Source organism: Podarcis liolepis (assembly GCF_965112155.1).
Source record: "Podarcis liolepis genome assembly, chromosome: 1".
Classification (NCBI taxonomy): Eukaryota; Metazoa; Chordata; class Lepidosauria; order Squamata; family Lacertidae; genus Podarcis; species Podarcis liolepis.
In genome coordinates, this window is record NC_139554.1 from 132,304,211 (window position 1) to 132,325,431 (window position 21,221).

At 45.7% G+C, this 21,221-nt stretch overlaps 1 protein-coding gene across 2 annotated transcripts in view; it reads right to left on the minus strand.

Annotated features, from left to right (window-relative positions):
• KIAA2012 overlaps window positions 1-21,221 on the minus strand; it is a 78,356-nt gene that overhangs the window by 21,959 nt on the left and 35,176 nt on the right. For both annotated transcript variants that reach the window (XM_083472414.1, XM_083472413.1), the window contains exons 12-13: window positions 13,135-13,210; window positions 11,551-11,712 (exon numbers count right to left, since the gene is read on the minus strand). In XM_083472414.1, the coding sequence (XP_083328540.1) occupies window positions 11,551-11,712; window positions 13,135-13,210 (238 nt within the window). The remainder of the gene's footprint in view (window positions 1-11,550; window positions 11,713-13,134; window positions 13,211-21,221) is intronic.

The window sequence follows — 21,221 nt, forward strand, 5'->3', positions numbered from 1 at the left end:
GGGTGGTTTTTTTTTTTGTAGTTTATTTTACTGATCCCACTGAACACACACCATCAGTACTTAGTTCAGATGCCGCGCTGTTTCGTATACTGCTGGTATTTGACCCTGTTCCTAAATCTACATAATGCAGAATGTAACTGAAATGATGTAGAACAGAGCTTTCCAAACTTTTCACGTTGGTGACACACTTTTTGGACACGCATCATTTCGAGACACGGAAATTATTTTTACTAGCAAACCAGAGGTTAAACTAGCCCCTTTCCAGCCCTTTGGGAGGAGGACAGGGAGCATTAACACAAGACACTTACACACAGCAGCCGACACACCAACATGTCACGACACAGTTTGGAAAGCTCTGATGCAGAAGGTAAGTAAAACATACACTGTGCATAGATTTTTCTTGCAGTAGTTTCTAAAGTACATTCTGGAGCACCAAAGGCCCCAGAGTCAAATGCCGTTGAGATGAGCGAGCTCTTGTTGCAGGAAACCCAACCCCCAATCATTTAGTTTGTACAAACTCGACACACACACACTCACACACAACATACGCAATGTTTCTGTTATAAACTCGCAAGAACTTGTAAGACGTTTCGTCTTGCGAAGCAAGCCCATAGGGAAATGCGTCTTGTGGAACGACTCAAAAAACAGAAAACTCTTTCGTCTTGCGCATTTTTCGTCTTGCGAGGCATTCGTCTTGCGTGGTACCACTGTATATTCACATGGCATTAGCCGTAGTCCATATTGTTCCTGTAGTTTCTTGGTTAAATACTTCCCCTACAAACCAGCTTCAATCAGATTAGAAAACCAGGTTTCAGAGGATGTTGTGATGCAGATAGAGGGGGCACTTGCTCCAAAAATTTGCAAGAAAATCCCACAGCAGTGCTAAGAGCCAAGTACCACCACTCTGATTTATGCTGGCTTTTCTTTTAGATTTAAGCAAACACCAAGAATGATATTTCCAGGCCATCTGTTTCTTACTGGTGCCTTCTTTCCCCTCATCCACCAAGTACCACATGCAGAAAAAGCTATGCAAAAGTACATATGGGAGTTCTGCACATCACAACCCATCATCATCATCACCATTATTTATTGAATTTATATACCGCCCTATACCCGGAGAAGGGACGCGGGTAGCGCTGTGGGTTAAACCACAGAGCCTAGGACTTGCCGATCAGAAGGTCGGTGGTTCAAATCCTCGTGACGGGGTGAGCTCCCGTTGCTCGGTCCCTGCTCCTGCCCACCTAGCAGTTCGAAAGCACGTCAAAGTGCAAGTAGATAAATAGGTACCACTCTGGCGGGAAGGTAAACGGCGTTTCCGTGCGCTGCTCTGGTTCGCCAGAAGCGGCTTAGTCATACTGGCCACATAACCTGGAAGCTGTACGCCGGCTTCCTCGGCCACTAAAGCGAGATGAGCGCTGCAACCCCAGAGTCGGTCATGACTGGACCTAATGGTCAGGGGTCCCTTTACCTTTACCTATATGGCTGGTGAGCATTGTCTGAAATGGATCAGGCCCCCAAGCTGGAGTTTCCCTGCTCTTCCATTCCAGTTATTTGGGGGAAAACTGAGTAGACATGTATAGAATTGCGCTGCGAGATATTGGTTATGAGTTTTAAATGTAACAGGGAAAATAAGAAATGTATACTAAGAGATTAGATTGGAAAATTTTCAGACAGGACTGACGTAAGTCAAAAAAATTGAATACGATGTAAAAATACGTTTAACTACTGTTGAAAATGGTATGTTACAAAAAACTAATAAAAATTTATATATACAGAAAAAGGAACAGCCTTCCTAACGCTTGGTCTCGTCCACTCAGTCTGCCAGAGCCCATCTTTGCATGCAGGAGAAGTCCCAAACTCACTGAAGGCATATTCTCCAACCTTTATCCAGTGAACATAAGGACATCCGAAGGAACAGCGAGACATTCTGGGATCAAATCAGAAACTGGCTTCTGTAAACCTGAGTCTGTCCCGGGGAAACAGGGACACTTGGAGCTTCTGTGAAGGTTTGATACCCATTGGCTACCGTTACTTGGTTTAGCTGTCCAGCTGACGGTGTTTCCTGGTGTGTGGCCATTCTCAGCTTCTAGGACCACAGGTGAGAGCTTAATGCAGGGCAAAGGTGGACAAACCACCCCAGAAGGAGCACAACGTGTCTCCCATCAGAGGTACTGCCCCGCCCCTAACACCCCATAGACCCCTAAATAAGTTATAGATATATGGTCTGGGGCAGGCTGGGCCAAAAGGGGGCTTGCAGGCACCATCAGCCAACTGCTTGGTAGCACCTGCAAAGGCACCCAGCAAACCACTTGGCCAGCATGCACAAAGCAGTACAGTGGTACCTCGGGTTAAGTACTTAATTCGTTCCGGAGGTCTGTACTTAACCTGAATCTGTTCTTAACCTGAAGCACCACTTTAGTTAATGGGGCCTCCTGCTGCCGTCACGCTGCCGGAGCATGATTTCTGTTCTCATCCTGAAGCAAAGTTCTTAACCTGAAGCGCTATTTCTGGGTGAGCGGAGTCTGTAACCTGAAGCGTATGTAACCTGAGGTACCACTGTACATCAAAACAGGTCACCTGGTGCCATTGCGACATCTGGAGGTTGACAGGTGGGCAGGTCTAGTTCCCCACCCCTTGGTGCACACGATTGCAGCTTCTCCCTTTCATACCTCCTAGGTGCGTGTGGTCTTCAAAGAGATCGTCATTATTATTTGTAAAAACAAACAGCTCTTCCAAAGACAAGCGAGTGCCAAGGAAAACAACACACCGTTTAGGGATCGACAGGTGGTGGCTGGGTTGGTGAGGAAATACTTTTAAGTGACATATACATGTCATTTATATTATTGGCCTTAAAGACAATGGTGCTCTGGAGTTAGGTAAAGGTAAAGGGACCCCTGACCACTAGGTCTAGTCCTGACCGACTCTGGGGTTGCAGCACTCATCTCACTTTATTGGCCAAGGGAGCCGGTGTACAGCTTCCAGGTCATGTGGCCAGCATGACTAAGCCGCTTCTGGCGAACCAGAGCAGCGCACGGTAACGCCGTTTACCTTCCCCCCGGAGCGGTACCTGTTTACTACTTGCACTTTGACGTACTTTCGAACTGTTCAGGCGATAATGTCTGAGGCAGTTATTCCAAAGCTGCCCAACTGAAACACAAACTGAGGGGGGTTCAGTTTGCAAATGCCATACTTTTACACGGCTGTTTCGCATGCCATGCTGGTCTGGCAATGTAGGAAAATGGGGAGATGCAGGTACCTTTGTGCCAGTTTTGGTGTTGGGAAGTAACCATGTCCTGCCTCCCCTCCCCCCCAGTTTCCTACATTCCTGGCAGAAGTGTGGAGGAGAATACATCTCATGCTAAAGAGGGGTGCTTCCAGATGATCTGTTTATTGAGCATCTGTCCTGATTTGGTATGCAAGGAGGCTAGATTACGACGGCGACTTAATGAACATTCATTTTGACTTGTTTTCAGGGTAGACAACATCAAGTATCATCCCACACTATCCAGTCCATTTCCCTGCCACTTTCCTTATTGCAAAAAGTCTGATCTTTCCGAGAAGCATGTTTGTTGTGCAAGACTCCTCCTCCCCTAGGAACATTGACTATAACTGCACAACCTGAATTTGATGGGATATGACTGATTACCTCCTATATAGCGGCAGTTTAGAAGCTTCTGAAGACCAGGTCTACCTACAAGCAAGCTTTGTGCAAGCAAGTCAGAATGGGGCGGGATGGTGGTGGTAAAACTGGTATTTGCCGATATGTGACTGAATCCTGCCTGAGAAAAGCAACAGTCAAAGCGGGATTGTAGCTTAGGAATTAGCCTTGAGACGTCATACACCCCAGCACCAAAGCCTTCTATGAATGGCTACAAATGAGATCAAACTGAAGTCCTGAGAGCAGCTCAGGCTGCTGTCTATTCAGTGTCCAAAGTGCAAGTAATTGTATCGCTCACATTCATCCCACATCCTGCAAAGGATAATATTCCATCATCTGTGCCATGCATGTGCTGCCCATAAACAAATGCATCTCTGCTGCTGATTATCCCCAGGGAAGTTGGAGATGAGGCCCTCGTAAATCAAAGCAAGGAAGTTGGCCCCTTTATAACATCCTGATCCTCGGCTTTCCTTCACACTTCTCCTCACACATCTTCTCAGCATGGGGGGGACCTGTTTTGCCCACCCACTAAGTCCCAAATCATAGCTAGCTACACTTCTGGGTTTTTTTTTTGTGTGGCTGGGAGTGGGGGCAACTTATTACATTGGTCTGAAACTCAATTTGCACCCAAAATACAACCTCGCAACACACAGATTGTCACTGTTTTAAGGAAGAGTTGGACCGAGATGCGTTAGGTTTCATCAATCATGTTCGTGGTTTTCTCAGAAAAGCTAAGTCGATTTTCACACATTCTCTGTCTTGGAAATAGTGTGTCAAAAGGCAGAAGCCTGTCTGTGGCTTTAAGAAAGAAGGTAAAAAGGTAAAGGTAAAAGACCCCTGGGTGGTTAAGTCCAGTCAAAGGCAACTGTGTGGTTGCAGCATGCATCTCGCTTTCAGGCCAAGGGAGCTGGCGTTTGTCTGCAGACAGCTTTCTGGGTCATGTGGCCAGCAGGACTAAACCGCTTCTGGTGCAACAGAACACTGTGGTGGAAACCAGAGCACACAGAAACGCCGTTTACCTTCCCGCCACAGCGGTACCTATTTATCTACTTGCACTTTGACGTGCTTTCGAACTGCTTGGTTGGCAGGCGCTGGAACAAAGCAACAGGAGCTCACTCCATCGCAGGGATTCGAACCACCGACCTTCTGATCGGCAAGCCCAAGCAGCTCAATGGTTTAGACCACAGCGCCACCCACGCCCCTTTTAAGAAAGAAGACTTCCATTTTGGGAAGGAGGCTACTCTGTGGTTTTCAGGGAAGTTTGTGGCTGGCAGCCAGCACTGGGGAGCTATAGCTCCCTATAGATACCTCTGGTCCAGCCTGGCTAGCTAAAAGCAGAGCTATTTTCCTAGAAAAAGAGTTGCCATGAACCTTGTTCTCTTGTAATGGCAATGCCGCCCACCTGAGAAGAAGAAGAGAAGAGTTTGGATTTGATATCCCGCTTTATCACTACCCTAGGGAGTCTCAAAGCGGCTAACATTCTCCTTTCCCTTCCTCCCCCACAACAAACACTCTGTGAGGTGAGTGGGGCTGAGAGGCTTCAGAGAAGTGTGACTGGCCCAAGGTCACCCAGCAGCTGCAGGTGGAGGAGCGGGGAAGCGAACCCGGTTCACCAGATTACGAGTCTACAGCTCTTAACCACTACACCACACTGGCTCTCAGTGAGAGATGCCGGAACTGAGTTCTGGCAAGTTGTGGCTGAAAAAATGCCCTGGTTAAAAGTCTACGCAATCTCAGCTACGTTGCCTTTGGGCCAAAATGGAGCAGGCGAAGGCCGTCCACAACATTAGAAAGACAGCGAGCTATGGGGCTTGCGTGAGTTTTAAACCTCCTGCGCTTCTGCATCAATAGCACTAGAAAAGCCAGTTTAAGATCTTTGGGATTTCCCCCTCCCTCGCTGCTTCTTTTGCTGAGCTTCTTCCTAAAGAAGAAGAAAAGGGAAAGGGGGGGGGGAAGCTAACATAAAATGAGCTCTTTGGATACAACTCTGGAGGGAGTTTTCAGAACTGAAACTGTCGAGTTGTTACGGGCTTACTCACAAGGATTTCTGCGCCTGTGTGTATGGAGAGTTCAGAAGCAGAAATCAACTGGAAGATAAAACCCATGCTGTGCGGAAAGGTGTACTTTATGAACTTCCCTGGTGTGAGCAATGGAGAGCTGGGGGAGTTAAGCGGTTTAGCTAACAAATGCCGGAGAATCACAGATTAAGAGAAAGAAGCTCCCTTGGCTCCCCCCCCCACAGCCCTGTTTTCTTTAGTGCGCAGGAGGAGAAATCTGCCACTGCTTCGCTATAGCCTGACGCATATTATACAGAGGTCTCGGTCCAATTACGCTGGAAATCAGCGCCGATATACTTTAAGGTGTTGCCTCATATTATATAATATTATAAAATCCTACTAATATTTTGCCACGTGCTTCAATATATTGCAGAAGTAGAACGACGTTTCTCTTTTGGTCAAAACATTAGATATCTCTATAGCCTAACTTGGGACACGGGTGGCGTTGCGGGTTAAACCACAGAGCCTAGGGCTTGCCGATCAGAAGGTCGGCAGTTCGAATCCCCGCGATGGGGTGAGCTCCCCTGACCATTAGGTCCAGTCGTGACCGACTCTGGGGTTGCGGCGCTCATCTCGCTTTACTGGCCGTGGGAGCCGGCGTACAGCTTCCGGGTCATGTGGCTAGCATGACTAAGCTACTTCTGGCGAACCAAAGCAGCGCACGGAAACGCCGTTTACCTTCCCGCTGGAGCAGTACCTATCTATCTACATGCACTTTGACGTGCTTTTGAACTGCTTGGTTGGCAGGAGCAGGGACCGAGCAACGGGAGCTCACCCTGTTGCGGGGATTCGAACCACTGACCTTCTGATCAGCAAGTCCTAGGCTCTGTGGTTTAACCCACAGTGCCACCCGTGTCCCTGCTTTTCCTTAGGGCGTCCCTATTTTCATCAGAGAAATGTTGGAGGGTATGGAGTCATGTGACTCTCCCCCCCTCCCCAAGCCAAGGAGATAAGTAACTATATTATACAACCTTTAGAAGATATCCGAACACAGCCCAGTATATGGAAGTTTTTTCATGTTTAATGTTTTATTATGTTTTTATCTATGTTGGAAACAACCCAGAGTGGCTGGGGCAACCATTCTTGTCCTCAACATGTGACTCTCCATCTAGATGAATTCCAGATCCTGCTTTTTCTAGATACCCGTTTGAAAACCCTCCCATTGGCTGGATTATCTACACCTTTTCCTCGCCGCACATGCCATCCGGGTGAAGGGACTTCCTAGGGGTTTCCCAGTTCTGGTTTCCCTGTATCAACTTGACATCGTTTTCAGCATTGCCTTAACCACAGGGAAAGCAGCAAAAATCTATACATAAGAGGCTCTTCCCTTGGCAGTTTATACCCCCTGCAAATCGCCTGGGCAAATCCATCCACGCCATTCCGTTCTCGGCCTGCTCACCCTTTGATTCCCGATGTATGAGGCTGATCTGAGAATTGATTTGCTCTCTGGGCAACTCCTTTCATCTGCTTTGCACAGGTGCAAAAGCGGTATCAAAGAAGACCACACAGCCGTAAGGAACGGCGGCAAGGAGAGCAGAATCGAGCCCGTATTGGCCAGGCTTCTCTCCCACCAACACCATGCTGAGGTTTGCTGGGCTTTGTTTCCCTTCAAATCGCACACCTCTTGTTGTTGCAAACGGCCTCGGGAGCTTTCAGTGAAGGGTGAGTAAGAACTCCTCGGGAGTAGTGTGAAATGAAAGCCTACACTGGCAGGAATGCACATTAATTTTTTGTATATGTGAATATATCACACTAATAATAATAATAATAATAATAATAATAATAATAATTTTTATTTATATCCCGCCCTCCCCAGCCGAAGCCGGGCTCAGAGCGGCTAACATCAAAAGTATAACACATTAACCTAAAATCAGACAATCAATTAAAATACATCCTCAAATCAGATCAGGATCAGAATAAAATCCAATCGGATGGCAACCCGCAGATTAGGGTTGGGGACCTTAAATGCTCCCCAGGCCCAACTGTTTGTGCTGAACCTATATGGGCCTGTGAGAAAAATTGGGAGGCCACTTTCATGCAAGTTCTTATGAAAGGGGAGAGGGAGTCAGACTGAACCCCGACCAAAGGCCTGGCAGAACAGCTCCGTCTTGCAGGCCCTGCGGAAAGATGTCAAGTCCCGCAGGGCCCTAGTCTCATGTGACAGAGCGTTCCACCCGATCGGGGCCACAGCCAAAAAAGCCCTGGCTCTGGTTGAGGCCAGCCTAACCTCTCTGTGGCCTGGGACCTTCAGGATGTTTTTGTTAGAAGACCGTAAGTTCCTCTGTGGGATGTCCAGAAAGGCTTCTAGGCACATCTAAAATGCCTCTTACGAAAATGCGCAGTGTCATGTTCCTACTAATTTCTGACTTGGCCCAGTATAGCTGAAGGAGCGTCTCTACCCCCATCGTTCAGCCTGGACACTGAGGTCCAGCTCTGAGGGTCTTCTGGCGCTTCCCTCACTGCAAGAAGTGAGGTTACAGGGAACCAGGCAGAGGGCCTTCTCGGTAGTGGCGCCCACCCTGTGGAACGCCCCCCCTTCAGATGTAAAGGAAATAACCAACCACCTGACTTTTAGAAGACATCTGAAGGCAGCCCTGTTTAGGGAAGCTTTTAATGTTTGATGTTTTATTGTGTTTTTAATATTCTGTTGGGAGCTGCCCAGAGTAGCTGGGGAAACCCAGCCAGATGGGCGGGGTATAAATAATATATTATTATTATTATTATTATTATTATTATTATTATTATTATTACAGCCATTGGAAACTTGAATCTTAATTTCCCTGTTCTATACCTAGGGTTGGATGGGGTGTTAGAGAAGAGGTAGTATCTCTGGCAGGGGACACGCCATGTTCCTTCTACGGTAGTTTGTTCACCTTTGGTCCCCATGAGTCTGACCAAACTGCGGGAGGCAGTGGAAGACAGGAGTGCCTGGCGTGCTCTGGTCCATGGGGTCACGAAGAGTTGGACACGACTAAACGACTAAACAACAACAACATGGTCATCTTGAGTTGCAAATCCACAGCAGAAATGCCATGAGAGGCTATCTGAATTAAGCGCCAGTGCAGTTTAAGGGGTATAGGTTTCCCCCAAAGAGCTTTTTGAAATGCAGCTCTTTGCGAAGGCTCCGGTGGTATGTAGAGAGACCAAAATCATATGCTTGCTTTTCCTTTGTTGTCCTAGCTAAAATCATAATAAGCGACCGAGAAAGCTGAATTGCATCCAGCCTTGCGAAGACAGGAAACTTTTAATGGCCCTCGACTCTGCAATCTAGGTCTTGTTGGCATGGAGATATATATTTTTTTCCCAGCTGTTCTGTGCAGCAGCGTGCCCTCTCATGTTCCTTGCACCGCTTCCACCAAGCAGTTTCCTGATAATTCCACCCTCAACATCCCCTCAAAGTGGAAACTATCAAGAGCTGCAGTTGTTTGATTTCCCTCTTGCCCAGGCTCTTTAAACTTCCGGCAAGCAAATTGTGATCAAAGTAATTACCCAGAGGCGCATGCTCACGGCCTTAATTGAGCATCTTCCTTGAAGCTAGCTGGCATCTCTTTTTGTGCAAGAAGAGAGGGTGGGGAGACACGCTCTATCTTAATTTGGGAAGGATCCTTGGGTAGCCACTCTTACGATCCCAAATCAAAAATGATGGAACAGCATTTTTACCTAGGTGGTCAGTGTGAATCAAGGGCCTTTTTAACACAGGATGCGCAGCAAAGGGCATGTACTACACCATGCGTACATGTTCTGGGAAGTCATTGCTAGGAGCTGTTGCTTGGCACACGTTCATAGCTGTCAACTTACAGATTTGAAAATAAGGGACCAGCAGCCTCAAAAATAAGGGATCAGCAGCCAAAATAAGGGATTTTCAGAGCACAGGTATGTTTGACTTTTGAGCCCCTCCAAGCCAAAGGCAGAAAGCCCAGCCAGCAGCCAAACGAAGCCTCAAGCGGTGGTTCCCACAGCGCAGCAACCCGGCAAAGGGGATGCAGCAAGGAAAACTACCGTCACCTCTCTGCTGTGAAGCGCTGAGCAAAGGCGAGTCCCGAGGCAACGTGGCCGATTTGATCGACATAAGGCATGCAAGCTCCACCCCCCCAGTCATTCGTAGACTCCTTATTGGGTGAGCAACGCAGCCAAGCAATACAGTTGGAGCCTCCCTCCTCCCTGGCCGGCAGGGAGTGAGGGAGAGGAGCTGCTTCCTTTGAAACCCGGAAAATTTAAGGGACATCATCAATAAGGGACAGCAGCGGGACACGGCGCTGGGATAAGGGACTTTCCCGCCAAATAAGGGACGGTTGACAGCTATGCACACGTTGCATATACCAGGTAGGAGCAAAGCAGTCCAAAACATGCACTTATGTCAACACTTTTTGCAGAAAAATTCTCTATCAATGGAAGAACTGTTTGCCTGCAGACTAGCCTATAGAGAGTAGGCTTTGGGCCCTGCATACCTGAAGGAGTGTCTCCACCCCCATCGTTCAGCCCGGACACCGAGATCCAGCACCGAGGGCCTTCTGGTGGTTCCCTTCCTGCAAGAAGTGAGGTTACAGGGAACCAGGCAGAGGGCCTTCTTGGTAGTGGCGCCTGCCCTGTGAAACGCCCTCCCACCAGATGTCAAGGAAATAAACGACTCTCTGACTTTTAGAAGACAGGCAGCCCTGTACTGGGAGGTTTTTTAATGTTTGATGTTTTATTGTGTGTTTAATATTCTGAGTGGCTGGGGCAACCCAGTCAGACGGGTAGCATATAAATAAATTTGTTGTTGTTATTGAGTAGAGAGGTGGCAATAGAGGTAAGGCAGAGCTGGTCCACTGATTTCACTAACTCTGCATTTGTTTCATCCAGCCTGAATTTTCATCCTGGTTTTGTAAAATGCAAGGCCGCTGAGAGAGCTAGAGGACACTGCTCTGAAAAGGTCATTAGCAAACGAGAACAACATTATACCACAGGAAGGAGAATAAGGAAATTATTCAAGCATTGTAGTTCCAGTCCCTACAGACCTGTAGAAACACTATTAAGCTGATGTGAAAGAATCATCGCAAGAGCAGACACAGAAAGACTTTTCTCTAAGCCATTGTGACTCTGCATTAATTTGCTCATTAAAGACCCTCTGCAGTATAGTGAGAAATATAGAATTCCAACCAAGATGCCTCAAATAAGGATGGACAAATCAAATAAATTCAATTTCTACATGCATAAAGGCCCGATTAGCGGACAAAGAAGAGAAAACTCTCAATTGAACTTTGCTCAGTATTTTCATTTCACCCAGCTGAGACACAGAAGGACAGAAGGATCAACACACTCAGCTTTTATTGAGTTTACATCGGAAACAGGGTTAATTAAAATATCAACATCAAATGGCTGGGCTGAGAACATCTTTCTGACTGAGAAATACCTCACACCAGTCGCAAACATGACAACTGAGTGACAAAATTTTTTTTGCCTGTGACTAGTTTTCATGGAAAGTCACAGCTGTCTTCATAAAGAAAAAATAACTTTATGCGTTAGAAGTGCATAAAGTTAAGCAAAACGAATTAAGCAGTTTAGTCCTTTATGTACAGACAAACCACACTAGAAAGCTAGATGGGGTGTGTGTGTGATGAATTTTTACAAAACAGATGACACTTGAGGTAACTTCTAGAAGGGGAAAAAAAGGAATTCTTTAAACCCGACACATCCCGTTAAATTTATTCCTCTATTCACATAAATGGATAAACTGTTGACAGTTTTCTCACTTGGCTCCATTTCTACCTCATTATAATGTCATCCCAACCATACGCCTCTCCCTATCTTTGGTGCAGGTATTTTATCTCTTAAAGTGTGTAGAAACTGGAGTACCTTGTAAGACGTTGCCAACATCCTTCTCCTTTCTGCTGTCTGTTGGTGGCAAGCTGGAGAGTCCCTTCTCCTCCTTACGCTGCACGAGATGTTTGTTCCCGCAGAGGCCATTTTGACTTTTCTGGTCCCCCTTTCTGGATTCAGCCAGAACTCTCTCATCCCCTGATGCAGAAGTACAGGGAAATGGCGTCAGTCACCCTTTTTTGCTATTTGGAGGAAGCATTCTGTGTCCAGGGCGGCTGTCTACCAGCTCCACCTGGTACACAGGCTGAGACCCTATCTGCCCGCAGACGGTCTCACGAGAGTGGTGCATGCTCTAGTTATCCCCCACTTGGACTACTGCAATGCGCTCTACATGGGGCTACCTTTGAAGGTGACCCGGAAATTGCAATTAATCCAGAATGCGGCAGCTAGACTGGTGACTGGAGGGGCCGCCGGGACCACATAACACCTGAGAGATCTGCATTGGCTCCCAGTACGTTTCCAAGCACAATTCAAAGTGTTGGTGCTGATCTTTAAAGCCCTAAACGGCCTCGGTCCTGTATACCTGAAGGAACGTCTCCACCCCCATCGTTCAGCCCGAACACTGAGATCCAGCGCCGAGGGCCTTCTGGCGGTTCCCTCATTGTGAGAAGTGAGGTTACAGGGAACGAGACAGAGGGCCTTCTCGGTAGTGGAACCCGCCCTGTGGAATGCCCTCCCTTCAGATGTGAAGGAAATAAGTAGCTATCCTATCTTTAAAAGACATCTGAAGGCAGCCCTGTTTAGGGAAGTTTTTTGATATTTAATGCTGTACTGTTTTTAACACTCGATTGGGAGCTGCCCAAAGTGACTGGGGAAACTCAGCCAGATGGGTGGGGTATAAATAATAAATTATTATTATTATTATTATTATTATTATTATTATTATTATTAACCTGAGTAGGTGTTATAAGAATTCTGAGGTCTCAAATATAAAACAAATGTTCATAAAGGCAAACACATGCATAACTATATAAAACCATGTGTCTGAAATAGTACAGGAAGGCCATTTTGACTCTCCCAAATTGACCTCAATATATTTCTCAGCAAGGAGGGAAGAAATGGGGAAAGACTCCCCATTGATTTTTGCTTGCAAATCCTGTCTTAAGGGCGTATTTGTGTATGAATAGGGTGAGCCCATGACCTGGATCCAGATCATCACAAAAGAATGGCCAGGCTGCCCAGGTAAAGCAATCAGTGACCAGTATCAGGTATCCTGGCAGACAGGATTTCTGCTGTAGACCGCCTCCTTCTCTGATGTATGTATGATGTTTAGGGGTAGTGGTCTTGGGCTACAGGGTGGGCAATTTCAAGAGTCTATATAAGGGCTTGTGCACCACTGTTCAGGGTTCTCCTCCCTCCTGTGTGTGGTGAGTGGGGACCCTTTTGCAACAGTTCCTTGAATAATGATCAGGCTTACTAGCTGCTTTGCTTCTCTATATTTTCTGGTTGGCCTCTGTTATTTTCTCCTACCAATAGGGAACCCACTTCTTGGATACCTCATAAGGGAAAAGGAACAGGTTTTTTTCCCTTACAACACAGGTAAAACCCTGGCAAATTTACCCTTGGTGCTTTGCTCATTTCTTGTGCCGTGCTGGTTCCCTCGCAGCTCCCCTGCTCGTTGCCCTTTCAGGGGTTCCTTTGAAAAGGAGAAGCCACATTTAGTTATACAATCTGTCAAGTTTTACCACGGAGGTTTACAGCAACCTTCTGCCTCTTTAGTAACTGTTGCTTTGTGGGAGGCTTCATAGCATAGCATCTTGTGCCCAAGAGCAGCGACGCAGCATCATTTGACGGTGCCCGGGCACGGAGGGTGACCAGAACCCGCTGGGCCAGCCCAGTTGATGCCGCTGTAATAAAAAAAATTAAGGTCTTCTATATATAATAAGGGACGCGGGTGGTGCTGTGGGTTAAACCACAGAGCCTAGGACTTGCCGATCAGAAGGTCGGCGGTTCGAATCCCCGTGACGGGGTGAGCTCCCGTTGCTCGGTCCCTGCTCCTGCCAACCTAGCAGTTCGAAAGCACGTCAAAGTGCAAGTAGATAGATAGGTACCGCTCTGGTGGGAAGGTAAACGGCGTTTCCGTGCGCTGCTCTGGTTCGCCAGAAGCGGCCTAGTCATGCTGGCCACATGACCTGGAAGCTGTACGCTGGCTCCCTCGGCCAGTAAAGTGAGATGAGCGCCGCAACCTCAGAGTCGGTCACGACTGGACCTAATGGTCAGGGGTCCCTTTATCTATATATAATAAATGTTCATAAATGTACCAGCCAAGCACGTACATAGATATGGGGACTACATGTCTGGAGCAGCACAGGAAGACCACCCTGAAACCATTTTGACCAAATGTTTTCTCTGCAAGGAGGGAGGGGGTGAGGGAACCTTCTCATTGTCTCAGGAATTGGGTAATCACCATCTCAAAGGAATGGCCAGACTACCAGGAAAGGCAATCGGATTAGGCGTTATCAGATAACCTGGCAGACAGGAAAAACAACATTCAAATTTTTGTTGTAGACTGCCTTTTCTGTGATGTAGGTATGATGTTTGTGGGGGGTGGTCTTGGGTTACACCCCTTCTGTGATGTATGTATGATGTATGGAGGGGGGGGGGTCTTGAGCTCCAGGGCAGGGAATTAAAAATGTCTATATTATAAGGGCAGGCACACCTTTGTTTTGGGTCCTCCTCCTTTCCTGCGTGTGAGGGGAGCACCCTGTTGCAACAGTTCAATAAAGATCAGGCTTACTAGCTGCTTTGCTTCTCAATATTCTCTGGTTGGCCTCTGTTATTTTCTCCTACCGATGGAGAACCTACAAAGGACTCTATAGGGGCTCTTGCGTCCCCCATAAGGGAATAAGGGCAGATTTTGTTTACAACACCGTTGACGCCACCAGGCGGGTGTGCACTGGGTGGGGGGCAGGTGGAGGGAGCCCACTGAGCCAGCCAGTCCCATGCCACTGGAGCCAAGTGTGGCTTTGCTGTGACAGCCACCTATCCACACAGTGGGGAGCCCGACTGGGGCGGCCGCCAGGACCACATAACACCGGTCCTGAAAGATCTACATTGGCTCCCAGTACGTTTCCGAGCACAATTCAAAGTGTTGGTGCTGACCTTTAAAGCTCTAAACGGCCTCGGCTCAGTATACCTGAAGGAGCGTCTCCACCCCCATCGTTCAGCCCGGACACTGAGGTCCGGCTCCGAGGGTCTTCTGGTGGTTCCCTCACTGCAAGATGAAAGGTTACAGGGAACCAGGCAGAGGGCCTTCTCGGTAGTGGCGCCTACCCTGTGGAATGCCCTCCCATCAGATGTCAAGGAAATAAACAACTATTTGACTTTTAGAAGATTAGAAGATATCTGAAGGCAGCCTTGTTTAGGGAAGTTTTTAATGATTGATCTTTTATCGCTTTTCTTCTTCTTCTTTTTCTTCTTCTTCGTATTCTGTTGGGAGCCACCCAGAGTGGCTGGGGAAACCCAGCCAGATAGGCGGGGTATATATAAACAAACAAATAAATAAATAATTTTATCAGCGTGGCCCTTTGTGGGTGAATCTCCCCGACACCCACAGAGAAGTTTTGTTTCGTTCCTGTTTTTATTACCGTATATATTTTGTGTTTTTATCTTGCAGTTTTATGCTCTGGACTGCCCTGAGGTCTACAGATGGAAACTTTAATTGTTATTAATAATAATAATTTATTTTCCGCCATCTCCCATCCTGGATGTGAAATTCACAACATGTCCTTTTATTCTCCCACCAAAGAAAAGGCGTTTTCCCTTTTTAATTTTCCAGCCGACTCTTACCTTTCCATCTTTCCATCAGGGCTGACACCTGATTAAAGAAATGTTCATTCTAACTCGGAGGGGTTTTCCTATTGCCTTGGCAAGGGATCGTTCAGAGGAGGGGGGGGGAACCACCCCATCCCAAATCTTAGCTTATCTAGGTGAGCCTAGCGAGGCGAGAAGACATGGCTCCGGGGAGATCTGTGCCCGATTAGAATTTAGGAGCCGACAGCCTCCAGTCGCCTGAGTGCAAGTCGCTAGACTGTCTCCCTCCTCATCTCATTATTGCATAACACTTTCTCCTTGGGGTAAGAACCGGCAGTGACAGGAAAATGAGCAAATGAGGTTGCTGATAGATGAAGGAAGGAAGAGACATATTGAGAAGCGATGAAAGAAACATCTGGGGGCAGTGGCCAATGCAGGGAAGGGCGGATAATCTCATTTTCCCTACTCCAGAGCAGAATCCCCATAGGAAGCCACGCTTTTCCAAAGCGAGGCCTTTTGGGGAAAAGTCCTTCTCATTCAGCTCTCATCTTGTTGACAACATTTTACGGGCGGTCAATGAAAGCTGTCTTCCGCAAGGTTGCTAGGAGAGGAGAGGGGCTGTAGCTTGGCGGAAGCGGGCAGGCTTTGTGCCTTGCATGTGGCAGCTTTCGAACTCAAGCCCTGGCACCTCCCATTAAAATGATCAGGGGGCGGCAAGTGATGGGGAAGACCATTCTTCGCTAGAGGACCGGACAACACTTGTGCTAGAGGGGGGCAGTTTGGCACCGTGGATTTAAAGCACATTCAATGCATCTTCAAAGCCACGAAAAAAGAGTTCTGATCGCGGCAAAATGGAAGAGTAATGAAATCCCCTCTATACCAGATTGGATCCAAAAGCTGACAGAATATGCCGAATTAGATGGTCTATCAGAAAAAATAAAGAATAAATCAAAACAGGAATTTGTTTCAAAATGGGAGGTTTTCAAAGAATATCTGAAAAATAAATATAGTAGTTTAAATTCTGTTGCAGCAGTCGAGGAACTTCAGTAATAGTTGCAAGGTAGATATAAGAAATTAGATATATTAAGAAAAAGTTTAATTATGATAAAAGTGCGTATGGGCAATAAGTAATTGTCTTCCCCTCTGCAGTGCTGGATGGTAGGTTGAGAGGAGTTCCCTACCAGGACAGACTTTGCTCGTGTGCCCAAGACATCGATTCCATAGATCATATTTTGTTACATTGTGCGAAGTATGAGCAGGCCAGGGCTGAACTGATACTACCCTTGCTGGTGCCTTTCCCGGGAAAGTCAGAGGCTCACTATGTCAGCTTCCTACTGGAAGACCGGACAAAAGCTAGAACGTTGGCAGTGGCAAAGTTTTTATCGGTGGTTGCAAGAACAAATGAGCCCTATATTCCAAAGAAAGTGCTTGATTAACCTGGAGGTAGGCTGTATGAACTCTGTATTGATTTGTAATGTTTTGTTGGTCTCTGGACCGTAATAAAGATTGTGTGTGTGTGTAATATGAAATCGAAATATGGAATAGACTGGAATGTTGGGTCTTTATTGTTAAGACCAATATATGTTTTATTGTTTGCTAAGAAAATTATGTGTCTATGGTTATTCCTGTGTGTAATTTGGTATTTGTGTTTTTTTCTTTTTTCTTGCTGTATCAATAAAAATCTTTTTTTAAAAAACAAGAAAGCCACAAAATTTCCCCCCAGAGAATCTGTAGTTTCTCCCTCACAATTCCCACACCCATTTCAAGGATTCTTTGGTGGGAGAAATGTGCTCTGAATGTATGGATTGGATCTGCTGTCTCCCTGCCCTGGAGTAAGGCAGCTTCCTCTGTTCCTAAGAAATAAACCAGTTTCCTAAAAAATAATAATGACCCCCTCCCCATTTCAATTTCTTGCCACTAAAATTCTGGCCGCCGTTACCCCATACATTAACAATGGTCTTTTCGATTTTCCTTTTTCAGTTGGCAATATACTTAAAAGAAATATTTCTGGTCTTTTTTAAAATGTTATTGTAAATCATTTTTTTTAGTATTTTTTGGAAAAATACTAAAACACCTAATATAGTAGACTGGCAAACATTAATGGTAAAATACTTTCAGCTAGCAAAGGTGACGGGAAGAGTTAGAGGCCAAACAAAACAAAAAGTCCACAAGGAATGGAGGATATTTAAAGAATATTTGAAGAACAATGGTATAAAGGGTAATCTCCTGGCAGACCTAGACTGAGATTTGTAATTGACAATTTATATAGAAATATGATAGAAAATAGAAGAAATAAGTAACTGTGCGGTAAAAGTGTATTTAACAGATAACGGACAATGAGAATGTTTGGAAGTTTTTTTGGAAACCTCAACTACTTTTTCTTCTTTATTTTTTCTTCTTCTTTCCTTCTTTCTTTTTTCATAAATTGTAGTAAAAAAAAAAAATAATAATCCCCCCCCCCCGCCCCTACGCTAGGAGAGCAAGACCTGGAATTTAGTCTTCCAGACTGACAGATCCTGATTCCGGAAATGCGAAACCAGCTTTCACAACATGCGATTAAGAAAATTAACCAGACATATCAACAACACACTTTCTCCAATTCAGGCGTCCATCAGCCCTGTAAGCCATAAGAATACAAGACAATACTGTAATATAGATTTCACAGAATTTAGTGCAACTGCTATACAAGACAAGCAGTGATTTCATTGTCATAACTTTCCTTGTAAAGGACCATTTTGCAGCTTTAGTTTTGTGAAGACGCTGGGAATTTGTGGCACAGATCATTGGCACACAGAACTTCAACGCCAGAGTTTCCCTTGCTAGAGATCCATTTCCATTAAACAGGTCTGAGGCTGTTTCATTTGGGTTTAATTTGTAGTGTAGACAGACACACCCTGCCTTTGTTTGGTAGGCTTCTTGAGAGTGCTAAACTCCCCATGCAGAGAAGCTATTTTCTGAAGCAGAGACATACCTTAAGGCTTCAGCCTTTGCTGATTTAATTGAAGTTGGGGTTTTTTAATAAACCAAATAATTCATAATATCAAATTGCTTTGGGATTGTGGCCAACAAAGTAAGGTCTGAAGAACACGCCATATACATTTGAGGTTATGTCCTCATAATAAAACATCTCTGACCATTTTAATAATGTTTTGCAAAGTTGATTATTCCATATATGCTTTTCTTTGTCTGTCTCTGCATGTAAATTGCCGCGTAATTATCTCCTGTTTGAACATACCAGCCTTTTATCTGCACATGGGGCATAACCCTCATTCTTCAGCGTAGCAAAGACTTGGACGGCTTCCTAGAATGATAAATACCGTCAAAGACGCACTCGTGGCTCGTTGAGACATAATTTCTGTATATCTATTTCATCATGCCTGAAAATGTTCCATGCGCTTCAGCAGTTCTGTCCAATTTATTGACTTACATGCTTACTTGATCATGTTATTAGACCCGTTTGGATTTCTGTTAACATGGTGCTGCTATTGAAGAGGGTTTAGAAACCTCAACTGGCTCATAGAGCTGCAGCCAGATTGTTAACCAGGGTTAGTTAACCCTGGCTGCACTGGCTATGGAGCGCCATTCAAAGTGCTGTCTGTTATCAATAAAGCCCTATATGACTTTGTTGTTGTTGTTGTTGTTTACTCGTTTAGTCGTGTCCGACTCTTCGTGACCCCCTGGACCAGAGCACGCCAGGCACTCCTGTCTTCCACTGCCTCCCGCAGTTTGGTCAAACTCATGCTGGTAGCTTCGAGAACACTGTCCAACCATCTCATTCTCTGTCGTCCCCTTCTCCTTGTGCCCTCCATCTTTCCCAGCATCAGGGTCTTTTCCAGGGAGTCTTCTCTTCTCATGAGGTGGCCAAAGTATTGGAGCCTCAGCTTCAGGATCTGTCCTCCCAATGAGCACTCAGGGCTGATTTCCTTCAGAATGGATAGGTTTGATCTTCTTGCGGTCCATGGGACTCTCAAGAGTCTCCTCCAGCACCATAATTCAAAAGCATCAATTCTTCGGCGATCAGCCTTCTTTATGGTCCAGCTTTCACTTCCATACATCACTACTGGGAAAACCATAGCTTTTACTATACAAACCTTTATTGGCAAGGTGATGTCTCTACTTTTTAAGATGCTGTCTAGGTATGTTATCGCTTTTCTCCCAAGAAGCAGGCGACTTTTAATTTCGTGGCTGCTGTCACCATCTGCAGTGATCATGGACCCCTTCATGGATCACTGCCTTGCCGTGGCAAAGGGGCTTGAATAACTCAGAGAAGCTATGAACTATGCCGAGCAGGGCACCCAAGATGAACAGGTCATAGTGGAGAGTTTTGACCAAACGTGATCCACCTGGAGGAGGGACCGGCAAGCCACTCCAGTATCCCTGCTAAGAAAACTATATGACTTAGGTCCAAGCTATCTGTACCTGCCTGGGTTCAGAGATCTTCGAGGGAAGCACACTGTTTGCTTCTAGATCAGCCCCACTGTTCTAAAACATCACCATGATTGGCAGGGCCAGATTTAGGTTTGATGAAGCCCTAGGCTACTGAAGTTAATGGGGCCCTTTATACAGTGGTGCCCCGCAAGACGAATGCCTCGCAAGACGGAAAACTCGCTAGACGAAAGGGTTTTCCGTTTTTGAGCTGCTTCGCAAGACGAATTTCCCTATGGGCTTGCTTCGCAAGACGAAAAACGAAAACGTCTTGCAAGTTTGTTTCCGTTTTCTTAACACCGTGAATACAGTTGTGACTTGACTTCGAGGAGCAACTCATAGAACGCGGTGTGGTAGCCTTTTTTGAGGTTTTTGAAGACTTTGGTGATTTTTGAAGCTTTTCCAAAACTTCTTTTAAACTTTTTGGATTTTGGGTTGGGGTGTTTGGAATTCAAGGACTTGCTGTTGGGGAGGGGTTTGCAAGAATCTGGAAGCTTGTGTGTTTTTTTCCTGCATTTTTATGATTTTCTGTGACCATTGGGCCACTCTGCTGTTTTTTAAAAAAATTCTGGATTTGAATTTCTGTGTGGTGGGTGGCTGGGGGAACAGTTGAGGAGGGGTTTGCAAGAATCTGGGAGCTTGTGTGGTTTTCTTTTTGAATTTTTATGATTTTCTGTAACCATTGTGCCATGTTGTGTTTTTTTTTAAAAAAAAGTTTTTCTGTCATGTTTAGAAACTTAATTTATTGTTTCTTCAATTTTTGAAATGCTCTTTACAGTATGTGTGACTTTAAAGAGCACTTAATAAACTCTTGTTGTACCAAATTTGGCTTTGTTTGGACTTTTTTTGACCATAGGAACGCATTAATTGAATTTCAATGCATTCCTATGGGATTTCGTGCTTCGCAAGACGAAAAATTTGCTAGACGAAAAAACTCGCGGAACGAATTAATTTCGTCTTGCGAGGCACCACTGTATGTCCAGCTGTCCTTTGTCAACAACAAATTGTCTGTGTTTTTTGTGTCGAATATATGCTATTTGGTAATTTGTGGGCCTAATAGGTATCGAAAGCCATTTGCACATAAAATATGTATCTTAACAAACTAATTGTTTTTTTATCTTATATTTTGGAAATGTACATCTAGTTGTTTTTTTCCTTTAAATTTTTTTGGGGCCCCCAAGAGAGTGGGGCCCTAAGCTATAGCTTGTTTAGCTTATATGTAAATCCAGCACTGGGTTGCCATATCCTCTCCCCGGCAAATTATGTAAAAGTAAAGGTAAAGGACCCCTGGACACTTAAGTCCAGTCAAAGGAGACTATGGGGTGCAGCGCTCATCTCGCTTTTAGGCTGAGGGAGCCGGCGTTTGTACACAGACAGCTTTCCAGGTCATGCGGCCAGGAGGACTAAACTGCTTCTGGCACAATGGGACACTGTGACGGAAACCAGAGCGCACGGAAACACCATTTACC